The sequence below is a fragment of the Mirounga angustirostris genome, unplaced genomic scaffold (assembly GCF_029215605.1).
Source record: "Mirounga angustirostris isolate CCGP_5_RB_7025 unplaced genomic scaffold, mMirAng1.0.hap1 SCAF_13, whole genome shotgun sequence".
NCBI lineage: Eukaryota > Metazoa > Chordata > Mammalia > Carnivora > Phocidae > Mirounga > Mirounga angustirostris.
This window is the reverse complement of record NW_026991721.1, coordinates 101,807,263-101,831,016: the sequence shown is the minus strand read 5'-3', so window position 1 is coordinate 101,831,016 and position 23,754 is coordinate 101,807,263. Positions and strand designations below refer to the sequence as shown.

The following is a 23,754-nucleotide window of genomic DNA, read 5'->3' as shown; positions in this document are numbered from 1 at the left end:
GATATATTTCAAGTATTTACTTGTTGGATATAGTTACAAGTTTGAGGGTACATGATTTGACCCATGCTAACCCGAGTGCATGAAATAACCAAATGCTGTATGAGTTCTAACGTAGTTATGTGTTAGACACACGGGTTGAATAGGCCCATTGAGTGGGATTTCATTGAAACTCAGCTTTATTTTTGTCTCCCCAATGCCCTTTGAAACTATTCAGTGAATGAATAGTTTGCCCCCGCACTAAATAAGAACTCAGCAGGTCTCCTGAGTTTTCTGTTCATTCTAAGGTAATAGACACTGCAGAAAATACAGTCAAATTTCAAAAATTAAGAGTCCAGGTCAGGACATTAACCAATACTTCAATCTCCACTCTTACACATGTACCTTATACTCATGTAGTCCCTACTAAGAACAGGTACTGTGGATTCTACCTAAAAAACAAAAAGTTACAATAATCAAAACAGCATGGGGCTAGTGAAAGAACAGGAACATACAGAGCAGAACAGAACAGCAAATCCAGAAATAGACCCAAACAAATGCAGTCAACTGATCTTTGAAATACAAGCAGCAGTTCAATGGAAAAAGAATAGTTTTTTCAACAAATGGCACTGGTACAATTAGATGTACAAACAAACACACACACTCACGCTCACACACACCAACTCACATGTGCGCACACACACACAGACCTTATATCTTTTACAAAAATTGACTCAAGAATAGACCTAAATGTAAAATGCAAAACATGGGATTTCTGGAAGAAAACATAGTAGAAAATCTAGATGACCCTGAGTTTGGCAATGAATTTTTAAATGCTACATCCAAAGCAAAAATCCACAAAGGAAGAAATTGATGATAAGTTGGAATTTACTAAACCTAAAAACTTTTGCTCTGCAAAAGATGCTTTTAAGAGAATGAAAAGAGAAGCCACAGATTGTGGAAAACAATCTCGGCAAAACACTATCCAATAAAGAACTTGTGTTCAAAATAGGAAAAAAAAATTCTTAAAACTCAACAATAAGAAAACAAACAATCCAAGTAAAAAATGGGCAAAATATCTGAGCAGACACCTCACCAAAGAAGGCATATGGAGAGCAAATAGGCATATAAGAAGATGTTCAACACTCTTTGTTATTAGGAAATTGCAAATTAAAATGATGAGATAAAACCATACATCTATTAAAATGGCTAAAATCCAAAAAACTGACAATACCAATTGCTGGCAAGGATGCAGAACAATAACAACATTCATTCATTATTGGTGAGAATGCAAAGTTGTACAGTCACATGGGAAGACAGTTTGGCAGTTTCTTAGAAAGTTAAATATAGTTTTTTTCATACACTCTTAGGTATTTACCCAAATGATTTGAGAAATTTATGTCTACACAAAGATCTGCACACAAATGTCTGTAGCAGCTTTATTTATAATTATCACAAACTGGAAGTAACCAAGATGTCCTTCAATAGGTAAATGAACAAACTAACTTTGCCACATTGATACAATGGAATATTATTCAATGATAAGAAGAAATGAGCTATCAAGACACAAAAAGACATGGATGAATCTTAAATGCATATTGCTAAGTGAAAGAAGCCAGTCTGAAAAGGCTACATTCTGCATGACTCCAGTTATATATTTTTTTCTCACATCTCATTTTGGTAAACAGCATATTTTGAATCTTAATGCCTTAGTTGAAACTTCAGTATTAATGTCCTGCTATAAATTTATATATGCACTTGTTCAGGGGCCAAGAAATATTTATCCATAAGATAATTCTAAACATAGACCTACTAACTTTATATGTTACATTAGCCAGATTACGGCTGACCCTTGAGCAACCCAAGTTTGAACTGCAAGTATCCACTTAACACGCAGATTTTTTATGGTACGGTATTATAAATCTATTTTCCTTATGATTTTCTTAACATTTTCGTTTCTGTAGCTTCACTTATTGCAAAAATATATGTAATACATATAACAAAATATGTGTTAATTAAATGTTTATGTTATAGGTAAGGCTTCTGGTCCACAGTAGATGATTAGTGGTTAAATTTGGGGGGAGTCAAAAGTTATACCAAATTCTCTACTGTGCAGGGGTCAATGCCTCTAACCCTGTGTTGTTCAAGGGTCAACTGTAAAAGCTCCTCAAGGGCTGTAATCATGTCTTCTACTACTTTGTAACGTATATACATATATAAACACATTCTCGCATGAAGAAATGTGCTTTCTATCCCAAAATTGACCCGATAAATACTGGTAGCTGACTTGTCGGTGATATATCTGTGTATACTTAATTCTGCAAAAGCAGTCAAGCCTGAGTCTGTCATTGGAACACATAATGTGAAGCCAGAACTTGAATTTCTGAGTTTCCAGCTAAGTCACGGGTTGATTACTTGAAAGCTGGCTAATACAGCTAATACAGAAAGACCCAGATCGGGCCGTCAACGCTGAAGGTCAGTGGGATGACCAAGGTCTCGTTCAGGGCAAAGTGAGCATCCAATAACTATCATAAGACCCAGGTAAAATATTATCTGTAAAATTAACATTTTTAATTGAGAGTTTAGCTCCTCTAGAATTAGCAGATGCAGACCTTAAAACTCAGCTAAAACACATCATTTTTACCCAGGAGCTAGCAAACCAGCTCAGCTCATCCTGAAGTATGTAACAATGGGACCATGGCCATGGTTTCCTTGGGTTAAAGGGAGATCCAGTGGGTTCTAAATAGTTCCTCCTCTGTGGAGGATGAAGTTTTCCCTTTATAGCCCCTTCTCTCACAAGGTGTCCCAAATTCTTCACCTTCTGTTGGAAGGCTTGCAAGGATCCAGGACTGTAGGACCACAGGTTGTGAATAAGCAGTGGGTGGATTTGTGGGTGACAAGGACCAACCACTCGCTCCATCCCTAATGCTCACCGCGTCTGGGTTTCTTCCCCTCCCCACTTCAGACACTTCTAACACTCTACTCTGCCTAGTCCCTCCACCTCCCCTTCCCTTTCCCCTGCCTCCAGGCTTACTTCACCTTTGGGGGTGGAAACTCTAGCTAAATATAAGCATGCAGGGGAGTCTCCTCTTGCTGAATTAGGCCAGAGGCTCCTTTAAGTCTTTGTTTCTGCTTCTTTGTGGGCTGGGGAGGGGAAGACAGCCTCCAGGGCACCAGTGAAGAGCAGAGGGAGAAAGATACACTGAACTTAGGTCAGAAAACACAGATTTAATACTGTGAGAGAAAACCTGCCATAAATGCTTTCCGACTAGTATCCTTTCCTCTTTGCAAAGTGTGCTGTCCTTATTTACCTCCCATGTTGTGTTCTTAAACAGCAAAATTGTTTTAAAACAAAAAGTGACACAGTTTGAAAATGTTTCACCAAGGCGGACAGCAGAGCTTAATAGGCAGAGCAAAGATCTTGGCCAAACAAGAGATTTTAGTAAGTTAGGCTCAGATGAGGTCATGGTCAGGGGCGATGAGAAGGGGAATCTTAGTCAAGCAGAACTTAGGTCACAATTGATGGCCAGTGACCAGGCAAGGAAAGTCTCATAGGCTGAGAGAAGGTGTGCCTAGTGTCCAGGCAAAAGTGGTGACCAACACCAGGTAGGTGCATTTTTCATCCTAAAAGAATGAATTGAAGCTCCTAGACACTGAGTATTTGGACTGAATCAATACAAATGGGTGTAGATTCTAGAATAGCTCGAGATGTTCTGATAATGTAAGCCTGCTCTGAGGAATGTTTAATTGCCATGAGTTTTAGAATGCTGGGTGGACTCTGAGCCTACTCTAAGAAGGCTAGCAAGAGAAGTTTAGGCCAATAATCCTTTTTTTAAAATTGTAGTACAGTTGACACACAATCAATAATCCTTAATCTTAACCCTCAACACTTACCTCAAGGTGCGTGGAAATCTATTAAGACCTGGGGGCTGTCTTCCCCTCCCCAACCACGTGGCCTTTTGTAATTTGCTTTCGATTAAGATATTGTTGTTAGGAAATATTTGTGTCTTATAACAGGAACTTCTGTCATTTCCCACTAATAAAGCCTTCTCCAATTTATACTTGTTTATAGTTCTTTTAGAGATGCCTATATCTCTTTTAGGACAAATCATTTGTAAACGGCTTGTAATTAGTAAATTACTTTGTCTCATCTCAGTGGTGTATGAGCATGACGTAGTTTTATTTTTCTCTAATTACTGCCTTCAAGCAACCTCAGTCAAATCTGCCCTTTGCATTCCTTAGTGACATGCTAGGCAGATTTCAAAACTTTTCTGGTTATTTTTCTATTATTAAAACTCAGTCCAGTTGAAACTCTAACCTCAAACTGGATTTGCATATGACGTCTCCTCCCATCAGCATGGTTTTAACCTGAGACCCGAGGAGCTGAGAGAGGGCAAGGGCCTGGGAAGCGCTGAGCCGCCTTCAGGGCTTGGTCTCTCCAGTATGCTGGCAGGAAGGAGGCAGAGAGAGGGGTCTCTCCTTTAACTGCTCTCTGTGGTTCCTCTCCTCAAGGGCTGCTCCTTTTCTCAGGGTGATATTAACCAGCTGTAGACACCCCCCCATGTGGTTGGTGTTCAAACACCTGCTCTTCAGACAGCCCATGTGGGATCTCTGGCTTCTCTGACTCAGGAGACCCAACCCTGGCTCCACCTCTTCCACCCCTCCCCTTCTTTCCCCCACCCCACCCCTGCCACCCACAGCTTGCACCTGCAGAGGACCAAAGACTGCCACAGCACCATGGACCCCTCTCAGGGGCAGCTCTTTTAAGTGACGCAAGCCCACCTACCTCCCAGGGTGTTCTCCAGGCCCACGGAAGACACTCGTGTCCTCACCATGGCCGTACGTCTCAACCCCTCCATCTCCCAGTCCTCTTTCCTCTGTTCGGGTGAGATCAGATGCGACCGGCCAGTGCACATCAGCAAGTCACCCCCTTGGAGACCAGGATGCCCACCTCCCCTTCTCCAGCCGCTACAGGTCATTTCCTTCGAGCCTCCCTGCCACTGGCTTGAGGAGGGCAGTGGCATCTAACTCATTCCTCCCTTGCCCAGGGGACAGAGAGGAAACGACTTTTCAACACAAGTACTGCACAGCTATGGCTTCTTTTCTCTCCTCCTTCTTCACGCCTTAGTTTTTTTATATAGATGTGGCGGTGCGGGGGCTGGGGGGCAAGTGGCTGGTGGTAGAGGGACTATTCATTGCTTGCTAATAAGCCTAGAGGAGGTGGCTTCCAGCCTCCACGGGTAGGTGGCTCTCTCCACAATGGCAGATTATTCTCACCTGTGGTTTTCAGCTGTGGGCTCCAGCTCCCATTTGGGAGTATCAGCAAGAAGATCACTCAACAGCCTTCAGCAGGCTTCACCAGAAAAATGCACAAGCTTTTAAAAAATAAAGAGAATATGTTCACCACAGAATCCAAGGCACAAATCTGTCTGTCAGGGATGAGAGGGACAGTGCGTCTTTTTTGCGTGGGCACAGAAATCCTCTCCTATCCAAAAAGTTCATTGTCTTGTGAGCCAGTCAGGAAGGAAGGACTGTTTGCCCAGCTGAAGAGGCCAAACAGCTGCTTGGTGACAGGGAAGAGACCCTTAAGGCTTCAGGACCCTCTGGTGCCTCCTTGATAACTGAGGGAGGCCATGCTCGAAATTCCAGAGCCCATGGAGAGTTCGGTCTCCCCTCATCCTCCAGTCCCCACTTCACCCCCACATTCAGTTGATAAGCCACCAATTGGAGGACAAATCTGAAGAACATAGAACACAGACAATTCAGATAAGTCTGAGGGAAGGAGAATTGTTATCAGTAGAGGATATTGCCTCTGTGATTTTCAGAGTAGACCCCTGAAGAGATGTGGGTTTTATTTTCCAGCCCGATATAGAAAAGAAAGGGCTAGCGTGTGGAAGGGCTGCTCTCTCCCTTCCCAGCTCCGCAGCCCCACAGTCACCCAATGCACTGAGGGTGAACTTTGCATTCCCTACTGTTCCCCAGGAGCAGAGCGCTGGTTCCTCCGCCCAGGCTGCTGGAAGATACACACTCCAGGAGCAGTGCCCCAACAGATATGAAGCATACTAACCAGCCACTGAATAAATGTTTTTAAACCAAACTGACTTCAAAAGCTTTATATCTAGCAAAGGACCCAAAAATGTAAAGAAAAAATATCAACCTAGATACATGACAGTTACAGAGAGAAGTGCCCAGGGCTGGCTGACGGGTAGGGGAACCAGCCTTAAGTTGGAGCAGGGGCGTATGGTCTGGATGCTCTGCCTCCAAGAGTATGGACAAGCAGAAGAAGCTCAAGACCAGAGGAGAGGCTCACTGTCTTCTATAAACCCTGTGGTCGGACGTAGGGCTCTCCCAGTCCTGCGGGCAGGAGGGCATACCAAAGCTCCCGCTCAGAGAGAAGACTAGAAAAGATATTCTCTCACCAGAGCCAGCAAGATGGCAGATTGAACCTACCAAAAACTAAAGTTTGCTTGGTATCTAACCTGGACAGTATTAATAAGTAAAAGCTACCTGCCACGGTGTAACAATCCTGAGGCAGGTCACTTTCTTTATCCCCATTTTATAGATGAGCAGACTGAGGCGGGGAGAAGTTATGTGACTTGCCCATGTTTACACAGTTTATAAGTGGAGTCAGGTTTAAATCTGATCCAATAATCCAATAAGTGCTCTTAACCACTTGGCTTTGCAGTTTCTCATGAACAAGAAAAGAGTTCCCACCCCAGGACCACCCAAAGAAAAAGGCTCCTCCTGAACGTGCTATTTCCTACTCCAATTAGCAGCAAAGGGCAGGTGGAATGAGTCAGAGGAAAAGACTGAGAAGTTGGGGAAATGGCCTCCTTCTTCACAGGCAGTCATGGAAGGAATATTTAGGTTGACTTCCAGGGTTTTCAGGAAGAAAAGAGTAACATTCCTTCCATCTCACTGCAGTTCCCCACCCGTCCACCCCCAAAAATCCTCGCTCACAAACCCAGCTGTCAGGGCCAGCCCTTTGGTAAGTGACTGATAGGGTTGAGGCACCACCTAGTGGCGTAAACTGAAAATACCCCCCAAAGGCTGTCCCTGGAGAACCCCAGGCAAAGAGGGCAACGGCGATCTGGCGATCTGTCCGAGGCAGGAAAAGGGAACTGGAAAGCAAAAACTGCCCCCACTCAAAGACTTTCTGCCTTCCCTGTAGCCCATAGCCACACATCATTAAAAGGCATTTTTTTATGCCAGGCTGTGTAAGGGTTTACCCAGCATATTGGGAACAAAGCAAGAGCTAGAATCCAGGAGACCTGGACCCCAGACTCCAGCCACTTACTGTCCAACAAACTGGAAAACTGTGTCTCCTAAGATCTCTCCCCAGGACTGTGGGCCCCCCTGGATAACTGTGGGCTGTATTCAGCATCTGGGGGAGACTCAATAGAGAAGTTAGTGACGATGAAGGAGCCGGCAAAGAAAGGGAAATGGGCAAAAGAAAGTTCTTTCTTCTCAAAGAACAGTTTCTGCTGAGTTTATGCAGAAACCTCTGAGTCAAGGGCGGGGGAGCAGAGGGCACTATTGCAGGGGGGACCCCTCCTTCCTTGCTGTTTCAGGAGTTGTTAGTGGGTGTCCATCCCTTGTCCCTTATTTCGCACAGGTTAAGGAGCAGTCCAAGGAGACCAGATCAAGCGGGAGCGCGGTGGCCCCGACGCTCCTGCAGGAGAGGGGTTGGCAGGTTAGGTCAACGCCCCCGGCAGAGCTGTAGTCTAGATCAGGCATGTGATGACGGAGAGCTGCAGGAAAGAAGGGACAACTAGGAGGTCCAGTCTGAGGGAACAGGGTGTAAGTACAGCTTCTAGAACGCTGGGCAAGGTTCGTGCTTTGGTGCTGGTACAGACGAGGCTGTTCACTGGTGAAATCGATGCAGAGTGGTAGGGCCCAGCCCCAGGAAACCAGGCTGCTGACCTGGCTCCCCCCACCCTACCTCTAGAAACCCAGGGGGATGGAGAAATTCCAAGTAAGCAAAGGATCAGACAGGAGAGGTCTGCACAGACCAAAGTAGCTTCAGGAAGCAGCCAAATGCAGTGTCCGTCAATGCCAGGTTCAGCGATGGTCCATCTACACAGATTGGTCCCGAGTCCGTTTAGGTTAGCATTGTGCTTGGTGTAATAGACTCTTGACTCTGCAGGAACCAAGGTTCTGGTACATTTTCTCAGAATGAGCCGCCAAATGTTCTTTTCAGTACCTGGGCTTTATTATATATACCTACTCTCAGGCACCCAGCCCCTGCAAGCCCAGGACTCAGGCCAAGGCAGAGGATATTTCCCCGATTTGAGCCTCAGGAATTTTTGCCCTCTGGCACAGCTGGACTGGCATCCATCCACCCCTTCACCTTCCTGTTAGTCTCTCTGCTCGAGTTCCTGAAGCTCCAGGCTCCCCGGACTCCGTTCTCTCTCGTCTATTTTGGCTCACCTTTATTTTCGTTTTTCCATGTTGGTTCTATCTTTGGGTGAAGTGTGGCTTCTTCACCTCTTGTTCCACACTGAGCTCAGGACTTAGTCTCAACAGTGGTCATGTGGCCTTGTTGGTCAGGGTTGTCCCGTTGAGAGCCTCTCCAATGTCCGTCTGATCCTCCCCACGGCTGCCAGACCGCCGTCTCTCCCTACTGCAAAAGCTGAGACCACTGAAGAGCTCCCTGAACTCGTTCCAACCAGAGGAGTCACCCCAAGACTGTCATCTGTCTGTCATACAGAGCTGGTTTGCATGCCCTGAGATCAGCGAATGGAAGAACCTTGCTCTGTAGAGGTCAGTGGCGTCACGGACTTGTGTATGTTCCCCACTGGATTTGTGTGAGAGGCTAAACTGCTGTAGAAAAGACCTTGAATTCCAGTGGCTTAAAAATCAAGTTCACTTCTCCTTTATGCTACAGTTCAGAAAGATAGCAAGCCGTTCGCCGCACACAGTCATTTGAGGACTCTTCTAATTTATTTCTTCCCCACATTTTCAAGGATTCTCATATATTCAATAAATATTTGAGCACTTGCTATTTAAAAGGTGCTGGGTTACATTCTGCAGGAGTCACCATCTGAGCCTTCTTGGAACTCGTGATCTAATGAGATGAAGCAAGTCAATGAAGAAGTATGTTCAGAAAAGAGAAACAAGCACAATAGAGTCTGTAGGGATAAAAGGAGGGAGGAATCACCTTCCAATAAGGACAACGGGAAAGCCTTCACTGACGAAGTCATACAGGAGATGAGATTTGAAAGACTCACAAAATTTCAAGAGATAAAGAAGAGGAGAACAAAATGTTACCGGGGGAGAGAACAGGGGGAGACAAAGCTTGAAAGTAATGAAATGTGGGAAAACCAGGAAGCAGTGAGCATAAGAGTTTAGGGTCTGGGGGATGCCTGGATGGCTCAGCCGTTAAGCATCTGCCTTCGGCTCAGGTCATGGCCCAGGGGTCCTGGGATCGAGCCCCGCATCAGGCTCCCTGCTCCGCAGGAAGCCTGCTTCTCCCCCTCCCACTCCCCCTGCTTGTGTTCCCTCTCTCGCTGTCTCTCTCTCTGTCAAATAAATAAATAAAATCTTTAAAAAAAAAAACTTGAGAACTACCATTTAAAAAAAAAAAAAGAGGGCGCCTGGGTGGCTCAGTTGGTTAAGCGACTGCCTTCGGCTCAGGTCATGATCCTGGAGCCCCTGGATCGAGTCCCGCATCGGGCTCCCTGCTCGGCAGGGAATCTGCTTCTCCCTCTGACCTTCCTCCCTCTCATGCTCTCTGTCTCTCATTCTCTCTGTCTCAAATAAATAAATAAAATCTTTAAAAAAATAAATAAATAAAAATAATAAAAATTAAAAAAATTAAAATTAAAATTAAAAAAAAAGAGTTTAATGTCTGAGCCCAACAAGATTCCAAGGGGGAGGGCAGAGCCCCCTGCAGAGGACCAGATGAGGAACCTGTCCTGCATTTGGTGGGCTATCCGGTATCTTTTGGGACTTGAGGTTGGGGGATGAATGATCATAGCTCTGAGGTTGGTTGAGATAGGTGGAGTGAAGGGGGAGGCAAAACAGCCAGGGAGGAGAAAACACAGGCTGGAGCAGGCTAAAGGTACAGAGAAGGACCGTGAAGGGAACCCACAAAGGAGGCGGGACTGACAAGATTTGACCACTGGTTGAACGCAGTGTCAGTGACACACAAAATCATGGTGTGTCTCACAGTCACTGGTGCTCAGCTTCAGGAAGATATGACACTGGGTCCAAATAAATGCAAAGACCTTCTCATCATTGCAGACCAGGCTGTACCTGACGAGAAGCTGTTTGTTACGGCGGTTTATCAGGTCCCCCAGCTCGTCCTGCGAGTGTGCGCAGGCACAAGGAAGCAAGAATCCCCAAGTGGGCTCACCTACCTTCCCACGGGTAGGAATTCACCTTCAGCACCAATATACCAGCTCGGGCAGCTTTTTCTCCCATCCCTAAAACCCCCTCTAATGGATTCTGGAATGGCTCAGGGAACTGACTGATTTCTTTAACTGTAAGGCTCAGAGTCCAAGAACCCTCTTCCGGCCCCGTGTGCCGCTCAGCAAATAAACCCATCCCCCTCCCCCGCCCCGAAGAGATACTTCCAGCAACCTCGTGCTTCCCGACGGTCCAGTGGATGGCAGGCACAGGATGGCACAGCCTGAGAAACAACATAACTGCATGCCTGAAGGCCTCTCAGACCATCTCATTCACCCTCTCCTGTGACTGTGGCTCAGCCTCCCCCGGAAGCCTGTCCTGCTGCCAAAGTAGCCCCCCTGGGGTGCGGCCTCCGGACCCCTCATGCTCCAGCGTGCCTCCAGCAAAACGCCAGGATCAACTGCATCACTTTTCTCTGACCCAGCAGGCCCAGGCCTGCATTTTCTTCCATGCAAACTGAGGAATACAAGCTGCCTGTTCCGTGTCCCTCCAGTGGAAACGGTCTATCATCCACCACCGAGCTTCCATATGCCCACGGCCAGAGTATTTGCAAAACAGTTATTTTCAGATTCGAAGGAAAAGCTACGGCCATGAAACTGGCCATGTGTAGAAGGACTGGATGATGAGTGGCCAGGTCCCCTCGTTACACACCCCAGGCTGATCTCCCTAAAAGACAATCCAGCTGGCTTAGAGTGGCCGTATCCGGCACCTTCCCTGTCCTCCTCTGTACGTCAGGTCTACTTCGAGCCATCTGCACCCTTACGCAGTAAACTACGATGGCCAAGGCCCCTCCTCTCTGCTCAGTCTTCATCAGGATCACTACGACCCCCTCACGAAGCAGAACCCAGAAAGGGGCGTTCAGGCCACAGCAGCAGAGACACCTGGCCAGGTGTGGGCAGAAAAGGAACGTCTGTCTGCATGTGAGAAGCCCCCTGGTCCCACTGGGCAGGTGCTTGTTCATGCCTAAAAGAAAGAAATGCTTCTCCTTTCTCTACTCACAACACTCGTGACACCAAATGTGTGGGTTTTCACCCACCAAGCAATTCTCCAATTCGCAGCAGATGCCACTGTGTGTCCTACAATTTAACTCCGTGTTGACACTGACTCCCGGAGTTAGTGCAGAGCCCGCAGGCTGAGGGCTCAGTCCCATCAGACTGCCTCCCCACTTCAGATGCCAATTACAAGCCATAGGCTCTCACCTGTTCTTCTGACTGGCAGGCTATCCATCAGGAATTCCCATGACCCCTCCTTGGATTTGATAATTTGCTAGAAGGTTCATAGAACCCAGGGAAACAGTTTACTTGCTATTCTTGATTTATTACAAATGAGGCGACTGAGGTTGCCTTCCAGGCATCTCAATGTGTTCACCAACCCTTCAGCTGTCTGGACCACATAATTTAGGGGTTTTCATGGAGACTTCATTACGTAGGCAAGATGGATATTAACTCAGTCTCTGGTCCCTCTCCCCTCCCCAGAGGATGGAGTGTGGAGCTGGAAGTTGCAAGCTTCTCAACGTGGCTTGGTCTTCCTGGTGACCAGCCCCCATCCTGAGGCTACGCAGGTGACAAAGCATCACCTTGATAGAGCAAAAGATGTTCCTGTCACCCAGGAAATTCCAAGGGATTTAGGAGCTCTGGGCCAGGAACTGGAGTCAAACACCAATATCAGAAAAAGCAAAATGCTCCTAGCACCCCTGTCATTCAGGAAATTACAAAGGTTTTAGGAGCTCTGTGTCAAGAACCCAGCGCAGAGACCAAATATGTATTTCGTATTATGTCACAGTGCCCATTCGTTTCTCCATTTAAGAGGCGTGTGTTGCTGCATATATCTCCTCAGTTCTGCTCATGCACCCCTGTAATAAGGGAGCCCCTGGGCCCCTATGCGTTATGCCAAGGGAACTCAGCCACTGAATCACCTGCTCCCTTCAACCATCCCTCAAGGATAGGCCAGAAAAATAGGAAAGTCCTGGAATAAAGGCAAGGTGGGGGGAAACAGAGGGTGCCTTGGTCCCCATTTCGGCATGCCTGCTCCAGGGTCCCTTGCACCTGCCATGTACACCCTTACCCACCATAACTACCTTAGAGCAAATTTATCAGTGAAGTCCCTGCCAAGTTGTCAGGAGCTACCCAATGACACAGCAGGTGCCCAGCCCCGGAGTGAATAAAAAAGCTGATACAGAAACATCGTGGTTGGAATATCTGAGGGGTGTTCCCGATACAGGATAAAGGAGGCACATACTAATCATGCCTGTGCCATGCGGATTTGTGTTCATTCTACCAAAACATACCCTTGTTTCACCCTCTTAACAGGCTGCCCCAGACCATCATCAGACCTCTCTTTGACCCAACAACCTGTCTCTGTCGTGCCATGTTTCTGAACCCACCAGCAACTGAAGCAAACACAGACAAGACTTACCGCCACACCCTTCGAGCAACAACCATCCACTCAAATCTGCAAACACTCTTTTCCTTGGGATAAGAAAACAACCTTTCTGGGATCTTTTTTAAAAGTGTATTTAATTCTATGTAAACAATTCTGGAGTTGTATGCAAATACAGCAAGCCTACCAAATAAAGGGTATTTTAAAGCAGAAGCAAGTATCTGTTGCAAATGAATGCATTCCAGCTTTTCCAGTGACATCTAATATCCGAAATGCCTGTGCAGGATTCTGGACATTTCTACATTAACTTCGCTTAGATAGATATAAGATTTTCTAATGATAGAAAAGATAATAAGATTTTCTAGTGATAGAAAATCATATGTCTTTGAGTTTTGGATACAGGACCAGCCTACAGGGAAATGGTTACACACTCCAGTGGTGAGTTCAACTCGTGGAAAGAGAAAGGTATACTCGTGGTGGCATTTCTTTACCAGAGTAACGGGATCTCCTCTGATATGCTTTGTCTCTTCTGTCTTGCTGCTTGTACCCAGAAACTGTTGTTTCTGATGGATTCTACAACCGGGTTCTGCGTGGCCGGCGACCCCCTATAGCAGTGCCCTATTGCAGCGACCACTCACCGTATACACAGCCGAGTGCCGTGGGGATATTGAGAAGAAGAGAAAGACAGCCTGGTCGGGGATCAAGGACGAGTATGCAAACCACTGACCGGCATGGGAAGCAGCATGAAATCAGTGCCATTAGAGAGATTCAAGCGAGAAGCACCATGAAATGGGCCGTTAAATCCATCTTGGTAAAGGTAGCCTTGGGGGCGTGGAGCTTGCTTAACATGCAGATTGCCCAGCACGATCATCAGATATTCCAACTCAGCAAATCTAGGAGAGACTACATTTCCTAAGCATTGCAGGTGATTCTGAGGCAGGTGGCCCAGGACCCCACAGTACGCTGGGATAGAGACTGTGTGGAGGGAAGAAGTGATAGACATGATGAAAGGTAGGACGGGCGCAGATCATAGGGAGCCTCCAACGCTGTGCTAAGCAGGTTGGGTTCTATCAGCAAAGTGTGTCGTATCCATGTTTTAAAATGGTTCCATCCTACTCGAAAGGTCTAAAATCTTCCAGTGCAATGTGGACAAGAATCAACATGCTTGGGGAATTTGTTGCAGAAATAGTAAACTTCACTTAAGAATGTTTATTTTATTTTACAATAGAGCTATTCAGTTAGAGGAGTAAGAAAGAATAATTGGGATGACCCCTGCTTGAAAAAGAATACAAATCACGGGGTTATAGGATCAGTGTAGCTATGGCTTTTTGTCTCATTCACTGAAAGGGGTGAAGGAAACAGGTGCTGGAAACTGGGAAATTGAGACAAATTTTGCCTTTTTGGTTTTCTTTTAGAAATGTGGAGACCATAAGAGGTGTATTCTCTCCATAAGAGAAGTGCAGATACAAAATTTTCAAATCTGTGCATTAGAACACTCTAGAAACTCATTTATACTACAGATGTTCTTCCAGAGGATCAGGTCTCAAACCATGTGGTCTCGGAACCCTTTTACTCTCTTATAAATTATTGAGGACCCTGCTTTTTAAAAATATGACTTATATCCACATATATGTATTTTACATTGGAAATTAAAACTAAGAATTAAGAAAAGATATTTACTATTCATTTAAAATAACAATAATGGACCATTACATATTGATGTAAAAAAAAAAAAAACAAACCTTTTAATTAAAAATAACTATGCTTCCCAAACAAACAAATTTATTGAGAAGAGTGGCACTATTTTATGATTTGGCAAATCTCTCCTGAACATCTGGCTTCACAGAAAACAGCTAGACTCTCTTGCATCTGCTCTTCCATTCATGTATCACATGTCACGTAGCCTCTAGAAAACTCTTCTGTACCTTCATGGGAGAATGAGTGAGTAAAAGGCAAAAAAAAGTTAATAGTTTCTGAAATTGGTTTAGACTTTGCAGACCTCCTGAGTCAGTATTCCGGACCCCTGGGGACGTCCAAATCCCACTGATCTGAAATGGGGTAAGAGCATGTGACACAGAGCCAGGGTGGAGGACTACCAGACCATACCTATTTCGAGCCCTGAAATTCCAAGTCTCATACCAATCCAGACCAAACTAACTCTATTCAGGACTAGGAGACAGAACCAAAATTAGGTTAAGCGGCAATGTGGGTCCTTGAAGATGAATAAGGGAAATGTCAGAAAGTACCTAAAATTTGGCTGTTTAGGGTTTTTTGTTTTTGTTTTTGTTTTTTTCTCTAAAGGAGTTCCTGACACTGAATATTCCTCAAAAAAGACTGTTTAAAAAAAAACAGTAAGTTTGTTTTATTTTTTTATTATTTTTAGAGGGGGGAGGGGCAGAGGGAGAAGGAAAGGGAGAATCTTTTATTTGAAATCAATTTAACTAATATATAGTGTATTAGTTTCTGAGGTAGAATTCATTGATTCATCAGTTGCATATAACATCCAGTGCTCATTCCATCAAGTGTCCTCCTTAATGTCTATCACCCAATTACCCCATCCCCCCACCTCCTCCCCTCCATCAACCCTTAGTTTCTTTCCTATGGTTAAAAGTCTTCTATGGTTTGTCTTCCTCTCTGATTTCATCTTATGAGAGGGAGAATCATAAGTAGCTCCCTGCCCAGCGCAGAGCCTGACGTGGGGCTCAATCTCACGACTCTGAGATTATGCCCTGAGCTGAAACCAAGAGTCAGATGCTCAACTGATTGAGACACCCAGGCCCCCCAGTATTTCAGAAGCTTCTGAATTAGAATTGGGTGGGGCCGGGCATAGGTGTTTTGACCAGGTCCACTGCTAATTCTGAGGTACCGCCAGGTTGAGCAGCCTCTGGTTTAGATCATATATTTGTGTCTTACATATACTAAGAAGGCTATCCAGTTGTATTAAAATGTATTCATTTGTATTCATTTTGATTTTTTCTTCCTAGAATTCTATCTATATCTGAAAGATGCCTTGTTTTTAAAAATTATCTACCCACAGTCTGCGTATTACAGGCACAGAACCTATATTTCCTACCAGGACACAGGAGCTTTTTCATATGCACTATTTTTTAAAACCTAGCTCTAAATTAAAGAAATAGAAAATGCCACTGTTATTCACAAAACAAATAATGGGTCCCTTGTTTCCATAATAAACTTTTAAGGGAGTTTGTTCCTAATGGAAACTCATTGTTACTAAATAAAAATCTTCTTGGGGAGGAAAAAATTACCTTATATATAATCTACATTGGGGATGCAAATTGTAGAGAAACAGACACCAAAGGATTTGCATGTAATCAAATTTAAAGCAAGTCATCTCAGAAGCATCACTACCATATACAGAAGCCTTTCCCATCAGGATCAGGCTTACCTTGCCAGAGACCGGGATCCCTTATCAAGGAAATATTCACCAGATATCCGGCATCACTGCTAAGAAGGAAATTCACCAGAACCATCCAGAATGGAAAGTGGTGAGTCAATGTCAATTATTACAATCTTTAAAAAAAAACTTTAATAGTCCTAATGTGTACTTTTGACGTCGCAAAGTCATAACGTGAAGCAAAGGACAAGAAGAAATACTCCTAAACTCTGGCTAGAACATATAAAACTATAAAAACACAGACCAGAGACCGACAATTTAGAACTCTTGGTAACATTTTCATAATTCTAGTTGCATTGAATTGCACTAATTGTTAGGTTTACCTTTGCTGCCTAGAGTTTAGGCAGGTACTTATTTTGAAAGATCAACTCTACTGAACGTTATTTTTATAAAACGGAGACTTAGGTATTGCAGCATTCCTTTCCATGATAGCGAAACGTTGTGTTAAATGGAACAACTTCTGGTAAGCTCTCAATTATAAGGAATGTGCAGAAGAATCCACTTTTATATAGAACTTGAAGTATCTTTTATTCATGCATCTTGTTTTAGGTTCTTAGTCTAAGAATGAAGGACATGCCACGTGCACGTGTTAGGGAAGAGCCTGAGCTATCATTTCATGAATTCAAACTGTCTACAGATCTTTCCCAATTTGTTCGCTCAGAGGATACAGATTTTAGTGTCAACCTAGAGTAAAACCCACCCATTCAGGAACAAATCTGAGATGAAAAAAATTAGAATTTTCAGTGTTAATAAATAATGACCAAATATTTCAAAAATGCCTTGTAAAGTACCTTGAAAGAAAAATTAATATTTTTAAAAATGCTCCAACTCTTCTAAGTCTGATCTCAAAAAACAAGATGATAGAGCCGTCACATAAGAGCATCTGTGAACTGCAGCCTGGAACGGGTAATTGACAGAAGTGCTGAGGTTTGCATCTAGCTGTGAGACTTCGGGCAGGAGGAGGGTAGCCCTGGGGAGGGGCCATGGGTGCCTGCAATGTGGGCAAACTAAACTCCTGCAGAATCCTAACACCTTAACTAAGTTGGCCTCACTTAAAAAAAGTTCAGTCTCTCTTTCCAGCTGAAGCTTTCATAAATAGTATATGTTATTTTCTGCTGAGTAATTAATATTTGCACGTTTTATTATTAATCATGGAACTTGCCTTTCCTTGTATTCTCCTGGAGGTTTCCCATAGTGAAACTAATATGATATCTGCCCCGCAGATCAGCAATGGAACCACAAACACCAAGCCTCTAGTGGGTGTAGAGCTAGGACTTTGTATTCCTATGTGGGTATCTGCCTCCCCTTCTCATCCTCAGCAAGGCAGGCTGAGCTTGTTAGTGGGCCAGAGAGGGGCATGTGAGCCAGAGGGTGAGCCAACACACCGTATTGATACCGGACCATCCGGGACCTCATTCTTGGCCCTTCCCTGATAGGCGGAGACATGGAACAGACATGGACACTGTCCATCAATAATCCATCGTTCAGGATTTTTCTTCTAATCTGTCTTGAGTGGGAATGTGCCAATCCATACCAGGAGGGACTACAATTCAGAGAGACATCATCTATTATCTTAATTTTTCCACTGTCAAATGATGTGACTCAAGATATGAATTGCTCTTTCCTAAAGTTATGGGATGGTTTTCCGTTCTATTCTTTTTTTATTTCAAGCTCTCTCCATTCCCTTACCTTAGATAGCAAGCGCCTGCTTAGAGAACACAAGGAAATGTATTCCAGAGAGTGTCATCAAAAATAGTAAAATAAGAAAGTGCTTTAAATAAACACCATAAATGTATTGATATTTAATAGCTAAAAACATTTTACGAATCGCCTGCATTTTAAATATTCTATTTAAGAATGTATGCGTTTGTTTTGGTGGAGAAAAATGTTTAATTTTCAAAAACAATAAAGCAACAGCACTATTAAGCATACTATAGTCCAAATTATTTATCAAAATAAACAGCAGTAAGGAGAGGAACATGACTGAGACAGTTTGCTGAGTGTACATAATCATAATACAGCCGTACAAAATTTTTTTCCAAATTCTAAAGGATAAGTTGATTCTTCTTAATAAATTTGCTTGTGCTTTCTCTCCAGAAACACAGGTCTTTGTTTTCTCAACAACTGATCTGAATGCAAGTTTGTATCTAGAGTATTTGAATAAAAACTCTTAAGCATCTCCTGGTTTTATGCAGGTGTGGATTCTTTAAATAGACAGCGCACAAGAGGAAAGAAATGTTTGGGAAAAGGAATACTGGTAGAATTTTTAACTCCCCTCTAAAAAGGACAGGTTAAAGAACTTTCAGAATTCTTGAAACACAAAGAATACTCCAGGTGATAGTTTAAAGAAATTGTACCGGGTTCCATTGCTTAATTAAAACGTATTTGAATTCGTTTTTTGTGCTATGTCAAATGTAAGTATTTGCTTTTTTGTAGCACTGCTTCAGAGCAGGGTTCGTGCCCCTGTGTCCACCCACACCCCCAGGAAGCCCTAGAGAAAGATTTCATCCACCCCTCTTAGGAAAATGCGGTCTCCCACATTCTGAGTATCTCTACCTTTCCAAACCCTATGGTCTTTCTGTGCCTTCATTTTCCTGTAAGACATTTTATTTACTCCACAAGTATTTATCAAGCATGTCTTTTTTTTCCCCTAAGATTTTATTTATTTATTTGAGATAGAGCAACAGCGAGAGACAGAGAGAGAGAGAAAGAGAGAGAGAGAGAGAGAAAATGAGCAGAGTGGGGGAGGGGCAGAGGGAGAAGCGGGCTCTCTGCTGAGCAGAAAGCCCGATGCGGGGCTTGATCCCAGGACCCTGGGATCATGACCTAAGCTGAAGGCAGACGCTAAACCAACTGAGTCACTTAGGCGTCCCACGGGTGCCAGATTCTTGACAACACTTTTTATTCCTTTCACTATGCTCTGTCTTTTTTGCATTTCCTTGAAGCTAATACTCTGGTACTTCACATTTCTGACCTCTTCTTCCCGCTCCCACCTTCCCTGTCCCCTGCCTTCCCCTGGGCATCAGAACTGTAGCGGCTTCCAAGGCTCCATGCTTGGATGTCTACTCTTCTATTGCTACAAAGTCTTCCTTAGAGAACTTTATTTTTGTAGTTCTAATTACCATAGTTTTAAAGGTATTTTTTAGAAGGGCTGGTCAGAGCCCCCATCTTGTCTGTAGGCTATTTGAGTCTGATAATGTCCCTACAACCTCAAAGTCCACATGTTCAAAACTGAATTCTTATCTCCCCATGAAAAGTGACTCTCTTCCCTGTCTTCTTGTTGTTGTTGTTTTTTTTCCTTAATCCTGGTGGTCATTTTTATTGTGTGTATGTATGTGTGTGTGTGTGTTTTCTTTTGAAAGTTCTCTTAAATCTGTGCTTTTCTCCTCATTTCCATTCTTTCAGGTTAGCCTCTGTTTTACCTTATCCCATTCTCCCCGCTTCCTCATCCCCAACCCATTCTAGGGCTCCATCCTCAGATTAATCTTCCAAAACGGTATTCTAAATCTTCCCTCAAAATGACAAAGTCACAATACTCTCCTGTTCAAAAGGTTTAGTGGTTTCCATCACCTACAACATAAATCATAATTTTTTACACTCTGGTTTTCAAGACCTTCAGCATGTCCACTATTCTCAACTGCCCCCGCAAAAGGATGCTTTCGACAAATAATTACGAAAACCTACTATCTGCCAGGTACCATTCCAGGCATTGACACATGAGATGTTTCAATGAGTAAAAACAAGCAAATATCCCTACGCTCATAGAGCCTATGTTTTAGCAAGGAGCAGACAGACAGCAAGCAATAAACTTAATAAATAAGGAAATTATATAGGTCATTATAAAGTGACACATACTACGTAGAAAGAAAAAGTAAAATGGGGTGAAGGGGACTAGGAATGTTTTATGGGAAAGATGCGACTTTAAATATGTTCTCATTGAAAAGATGACATTTGAGCCAAGACATGAAGGGGACAAGGGCATCTAGCCATGTGGATAACTGGGAGAAGAATAATCCAGATGGAGTGGACAGCCAATGCAAAGGTCCTAAGGCAGAAGCAGTGTGCTTGGTGCATTCAGAAACTGGCGGGAGTACAGTGAGCAAGGGGAGAGTATTAGGAGATGAGATCAACGGGATCATGGAACAAGGTTCCATAGAGCCATTCTAGGGACTTTGGTTTTACTCTGAGCGAAATGGGGAGCCATTGTATTGTCCTGAGAGGAGAAGTGACACAACTGTGCTTTCTTGTCTGACTCCTGGGCTGATAACAGACCAGGTCTAGGGTGAAGGGTACTGAAGGCTGTTGCAGTAATCTACATGACAGATGACCCGAGATTGAGCCCGGATACTAGCAGTGGAGGGGGAAGAAAGTCAGCAGCTTCTAGATCTATTTTGTAGGTAGCCCCATCACAAATTCCTAAAGGACAGTTTGCGAAGCAGGACAAAAAGAGAAGAATGCAGGATGATGCCTAAAGCTTTGGGACCGAGCACCTAGAAAGGTAGAGATGCCACCAACTGAGAAAAGGGACGTTTCCAGATAAAGCAAATGCAGAGGGAGAATGGAGTTCAGGTTTGGACCTGCAACTGGAGTTTGTGATGTCTCCTGGACATCAGAGTGAAGATGAATATCCAAGTCTAAAGTCCGGACTATAGGATATCTATTTGAAATTCATGTACATGGAGATGGCATTTAAGCCCATTAACTCCCATTACGCTAGTTCCTTCCCTTTCAGCATGTGCCTTGCTCCTCCCACCTCTGTGTTTGTTCACACCATGCCTGATGCCTGCAAGACCTTTGTTCCTGCTCCTAACCCATCCACATCCTTCTGAGTCCAACCTGAATCCCGTCCCTTCCCACAAAACTGTCACCGACCACCCAAAGTGTGCTCTTCGCCTCCCCTCCCCTTTCACATGTGAATATCTCATTTCTTTCCCTAAAATAGGATCTCTTTGAGGACATCTGCTATATGTTCTCAACTTATTTTGCATCCCCTGTGGCATTTGGCCCATACTTTGTACCAAGTCAGTGCCAACTGGTACATAAAACTGATTGTTTATGACAAAACTTCAGAAGTTTTGATCTGGTTATTTGCCATCTCATGAACTTTATCCCTCTACTAACTACCATGTGGTTATTTGTTAAACTTATTTAAAATAGGTATATTTCTTCTAGGCTTTTTGGCATACACATAAAGCACAAATTGATGAATCAGATTGAAATCATCAACCCAAAAGCCCTGCAGGAAAAAGTGAAGCCAAGACTGACTGCAGACAGACAAGGGATCCAGCCTGGACCTCTTCAGTTCCCAGCCCTTTCTCTTTCTCAGACCTGCATCCATGCCCACCATCAATCACCAGATGTTCCCCTTTTCTCTCAGCCAGGAATACCCAGGTTAGAGTCGGCCCCCACCTGAACAGGAACCCTATAAAGTCCTCCCTGTTATGTATACCTGAAGTTCTCGAACTTTGGAAAACATTAGAATCACCTGGAGGGCTTATTAAACCATGGCTTGCTAGCCCCAGCCCTAAAGATTCTGATTCAGTACATCTGGAGTAGGGCGTGAGACTCTGCACGTCTGGCAAGTTCCTAGCAATGCCGATGCTGCTGGTCCAGGGATCACACTGTGAGGATCACTGGGGTGCCTTCTCACTTTGACCTATCTCTCTGGCTTTGCCTCCTGTCTTGTTCTGTTAGTGCTTGAGTCACTCTCCTCCTCCAGGTTGCTTCCCGGCACACAACAGCTATCTCAGCCATGGACCAGGCCACCTGGCCACCACCGCTCCCCAGTCCTTCTTTATCCCAGTCTCAGGGATTGAGAGCCAACTTATGCCCTTGCCTGCAATTTCTTGCTTCCTCTTCAGCCTCCTGCCATCAATCTCTCCCCTTTTCCTAAATCTTTAATCCCTTCCTCTGACCTGTTCAAATACCCTCAAATCTCTGTGATCCATAAATATAGAGATATAAAAATATAAGCAAACCTCTCCTTGACCCTGTAGCTCTCTCCAATTATCATCCAACACCTGCTTCCTTTTCTCATTCAAACATCAAGAAGAAATGTCCATCCCTGTGTTGGCCCTTGACATTATGATCTGGCTTCTAGCTACACTTCTAGAGCTTTTCTTGCTAAGGTTGACATCACCCACTGGATGGAAAGCAGTGAATGCTCTCCTGTCCTTATCTTCCTGGACCATTCTCTCCTGCCTTTCATACTTTTCCCTTCTTTCTTGAAATCTCTTCCCCTGAATTCTGTGGATGCCTTATTCCGCTGGTTTTTCCTGGTTCTTCTCCAACTATTTCTTCTATGTTATCTTCTTCATTTCTCTCTTCCTCCTCTGACAACACTTCAAATCTGGACGTTCCCCCAGGCTTTCATCTGTAACTTCCATCTTTACTCCAGAGCTTCCCCAACCAGTGTGTCAGGAGTCAGCATTATAGGAGTTCCCAAGATATAGATCCTCTGGGGCCGTGGTAGCAACCTGGCCTGCTTATCCCGGTGTGCCGGACAGACAGTATTGTTCTTAAGTGTGCCATCACGTGACTCTACCTTTCAAACACTCCCCCATCCTCTTTCCTGGTTTCATTACACCACATCATGATGGCTCCAGAACTTATGTACCCAGACCGATCCCATGGGGAAAACTCGAGAATCACCCTTGAATCTTCCCTCTTCTTTCCCTCCCACCCAGAAATAATTTTCAAATGTCTGCTCCTTGCCCTCCTATCTGCCACTACTCAGAACCCATTATCTCTTGGCAGGGGGGGTTCAGTTGGTCAGTCGATTAAGCGTCCGACTCTTGATTTCAGCTCAGGTCATGATCTCAGGGTCATGAGATTGAGCCCCAAGTTGGGCTCTGCGCTCAGTGTGGAGTCTGCTTAAGATTCTCTCTCTCCTTCTCCCTCATCTCCCTTCCCTCCCTCTCTAAAAAACAAACAAAACAAAAACAAAAACAAAAACGAGCCTATTATCTCTTGCTTGACTTCTTCTAGAACCCTCCTGACTGATCTCCCTGTGGCTTTGTGATTCTTAAATCCACCCCTACACAGCTGCCAGAAAAGTCTATCTAAAATGCAAATCTAACCATACTGCTCCCTTGCTTAAAAGCTTCCAATGACTTATTGCCCACAGGATGAAGTCCAAACTCTGTTGCCCACCAGAAACTTCATGACTGAGCTTTTTCGTTTCCTCTTCCAGCTTTACTTCCTCCCTCACACACCTGGATCTGTTCCTGCCTCCAGGACTTTGCCCCTGAGGTGTTCGACGCCTGGAATGTTCTTGCCCACTTTACCCTGCCTCCAGCTTGGGTTCCCCTCTACCCTCCCCAGTCCCTCCCCACTCTCACAAGGAATTGACACTGTTTTTCAGAATATCCTAGGCATAATTTTGTTGTTGCACTTAGCACCTTTGCATTAAAATTATCTTCTAAGTTTCTCTCTCCTCCCACTAGATAGCAAATTCTTTCATATCCCCAGTTCTGACACGGTGCCTGACACATAAAAAATACTTGGATATATCATTGATGAGTAAATGTGGCCTTAGGCTTTTCCAAAAATGAAAGTATCACATATATTCTAGA

General features: G+C 44.2%; 1 protein-coding gene across 11 annotated transcripts in view; it reads left to right on the top strand.

Annotated features, from left to right (window-relative positions):
• POU2AF2 (POU class 2 homeobox associating factor 2) overlaps nt 1-23,754 on the top strand; it is a 497,177-nt gene that overhangs the window by 441,697 nt on the left and 31,726 nt on the right. The window contains exons 1-4 of one of the 11 annotated variants that reach the window (XM_045895078.3): nt 6,891-8,739; nt 13,317-13,582; nt 15,067-15,116; nt 15,750-16,271. The exons of the other annotated variants lie outside the window; for them this stretch is intronic. Coding sequence (XP_045751034.1) covers nt 16,262-16,271 — 10 coding nt within the window. The 5' untranslated portion in view covers nt 6,891-8,739; nt 13,317-13,582; nt 15,067-15,116; nt 15,750-16,261. Of the gene's footprint in view, nt 1-6,890; nt 8,740-13,316; nt 13,583-15,066; nt 15,117-15,749; nt 16,272-23,754 lie in introns of those variants that run through there. 11 annotated transcript variants of the gene reach the window in all.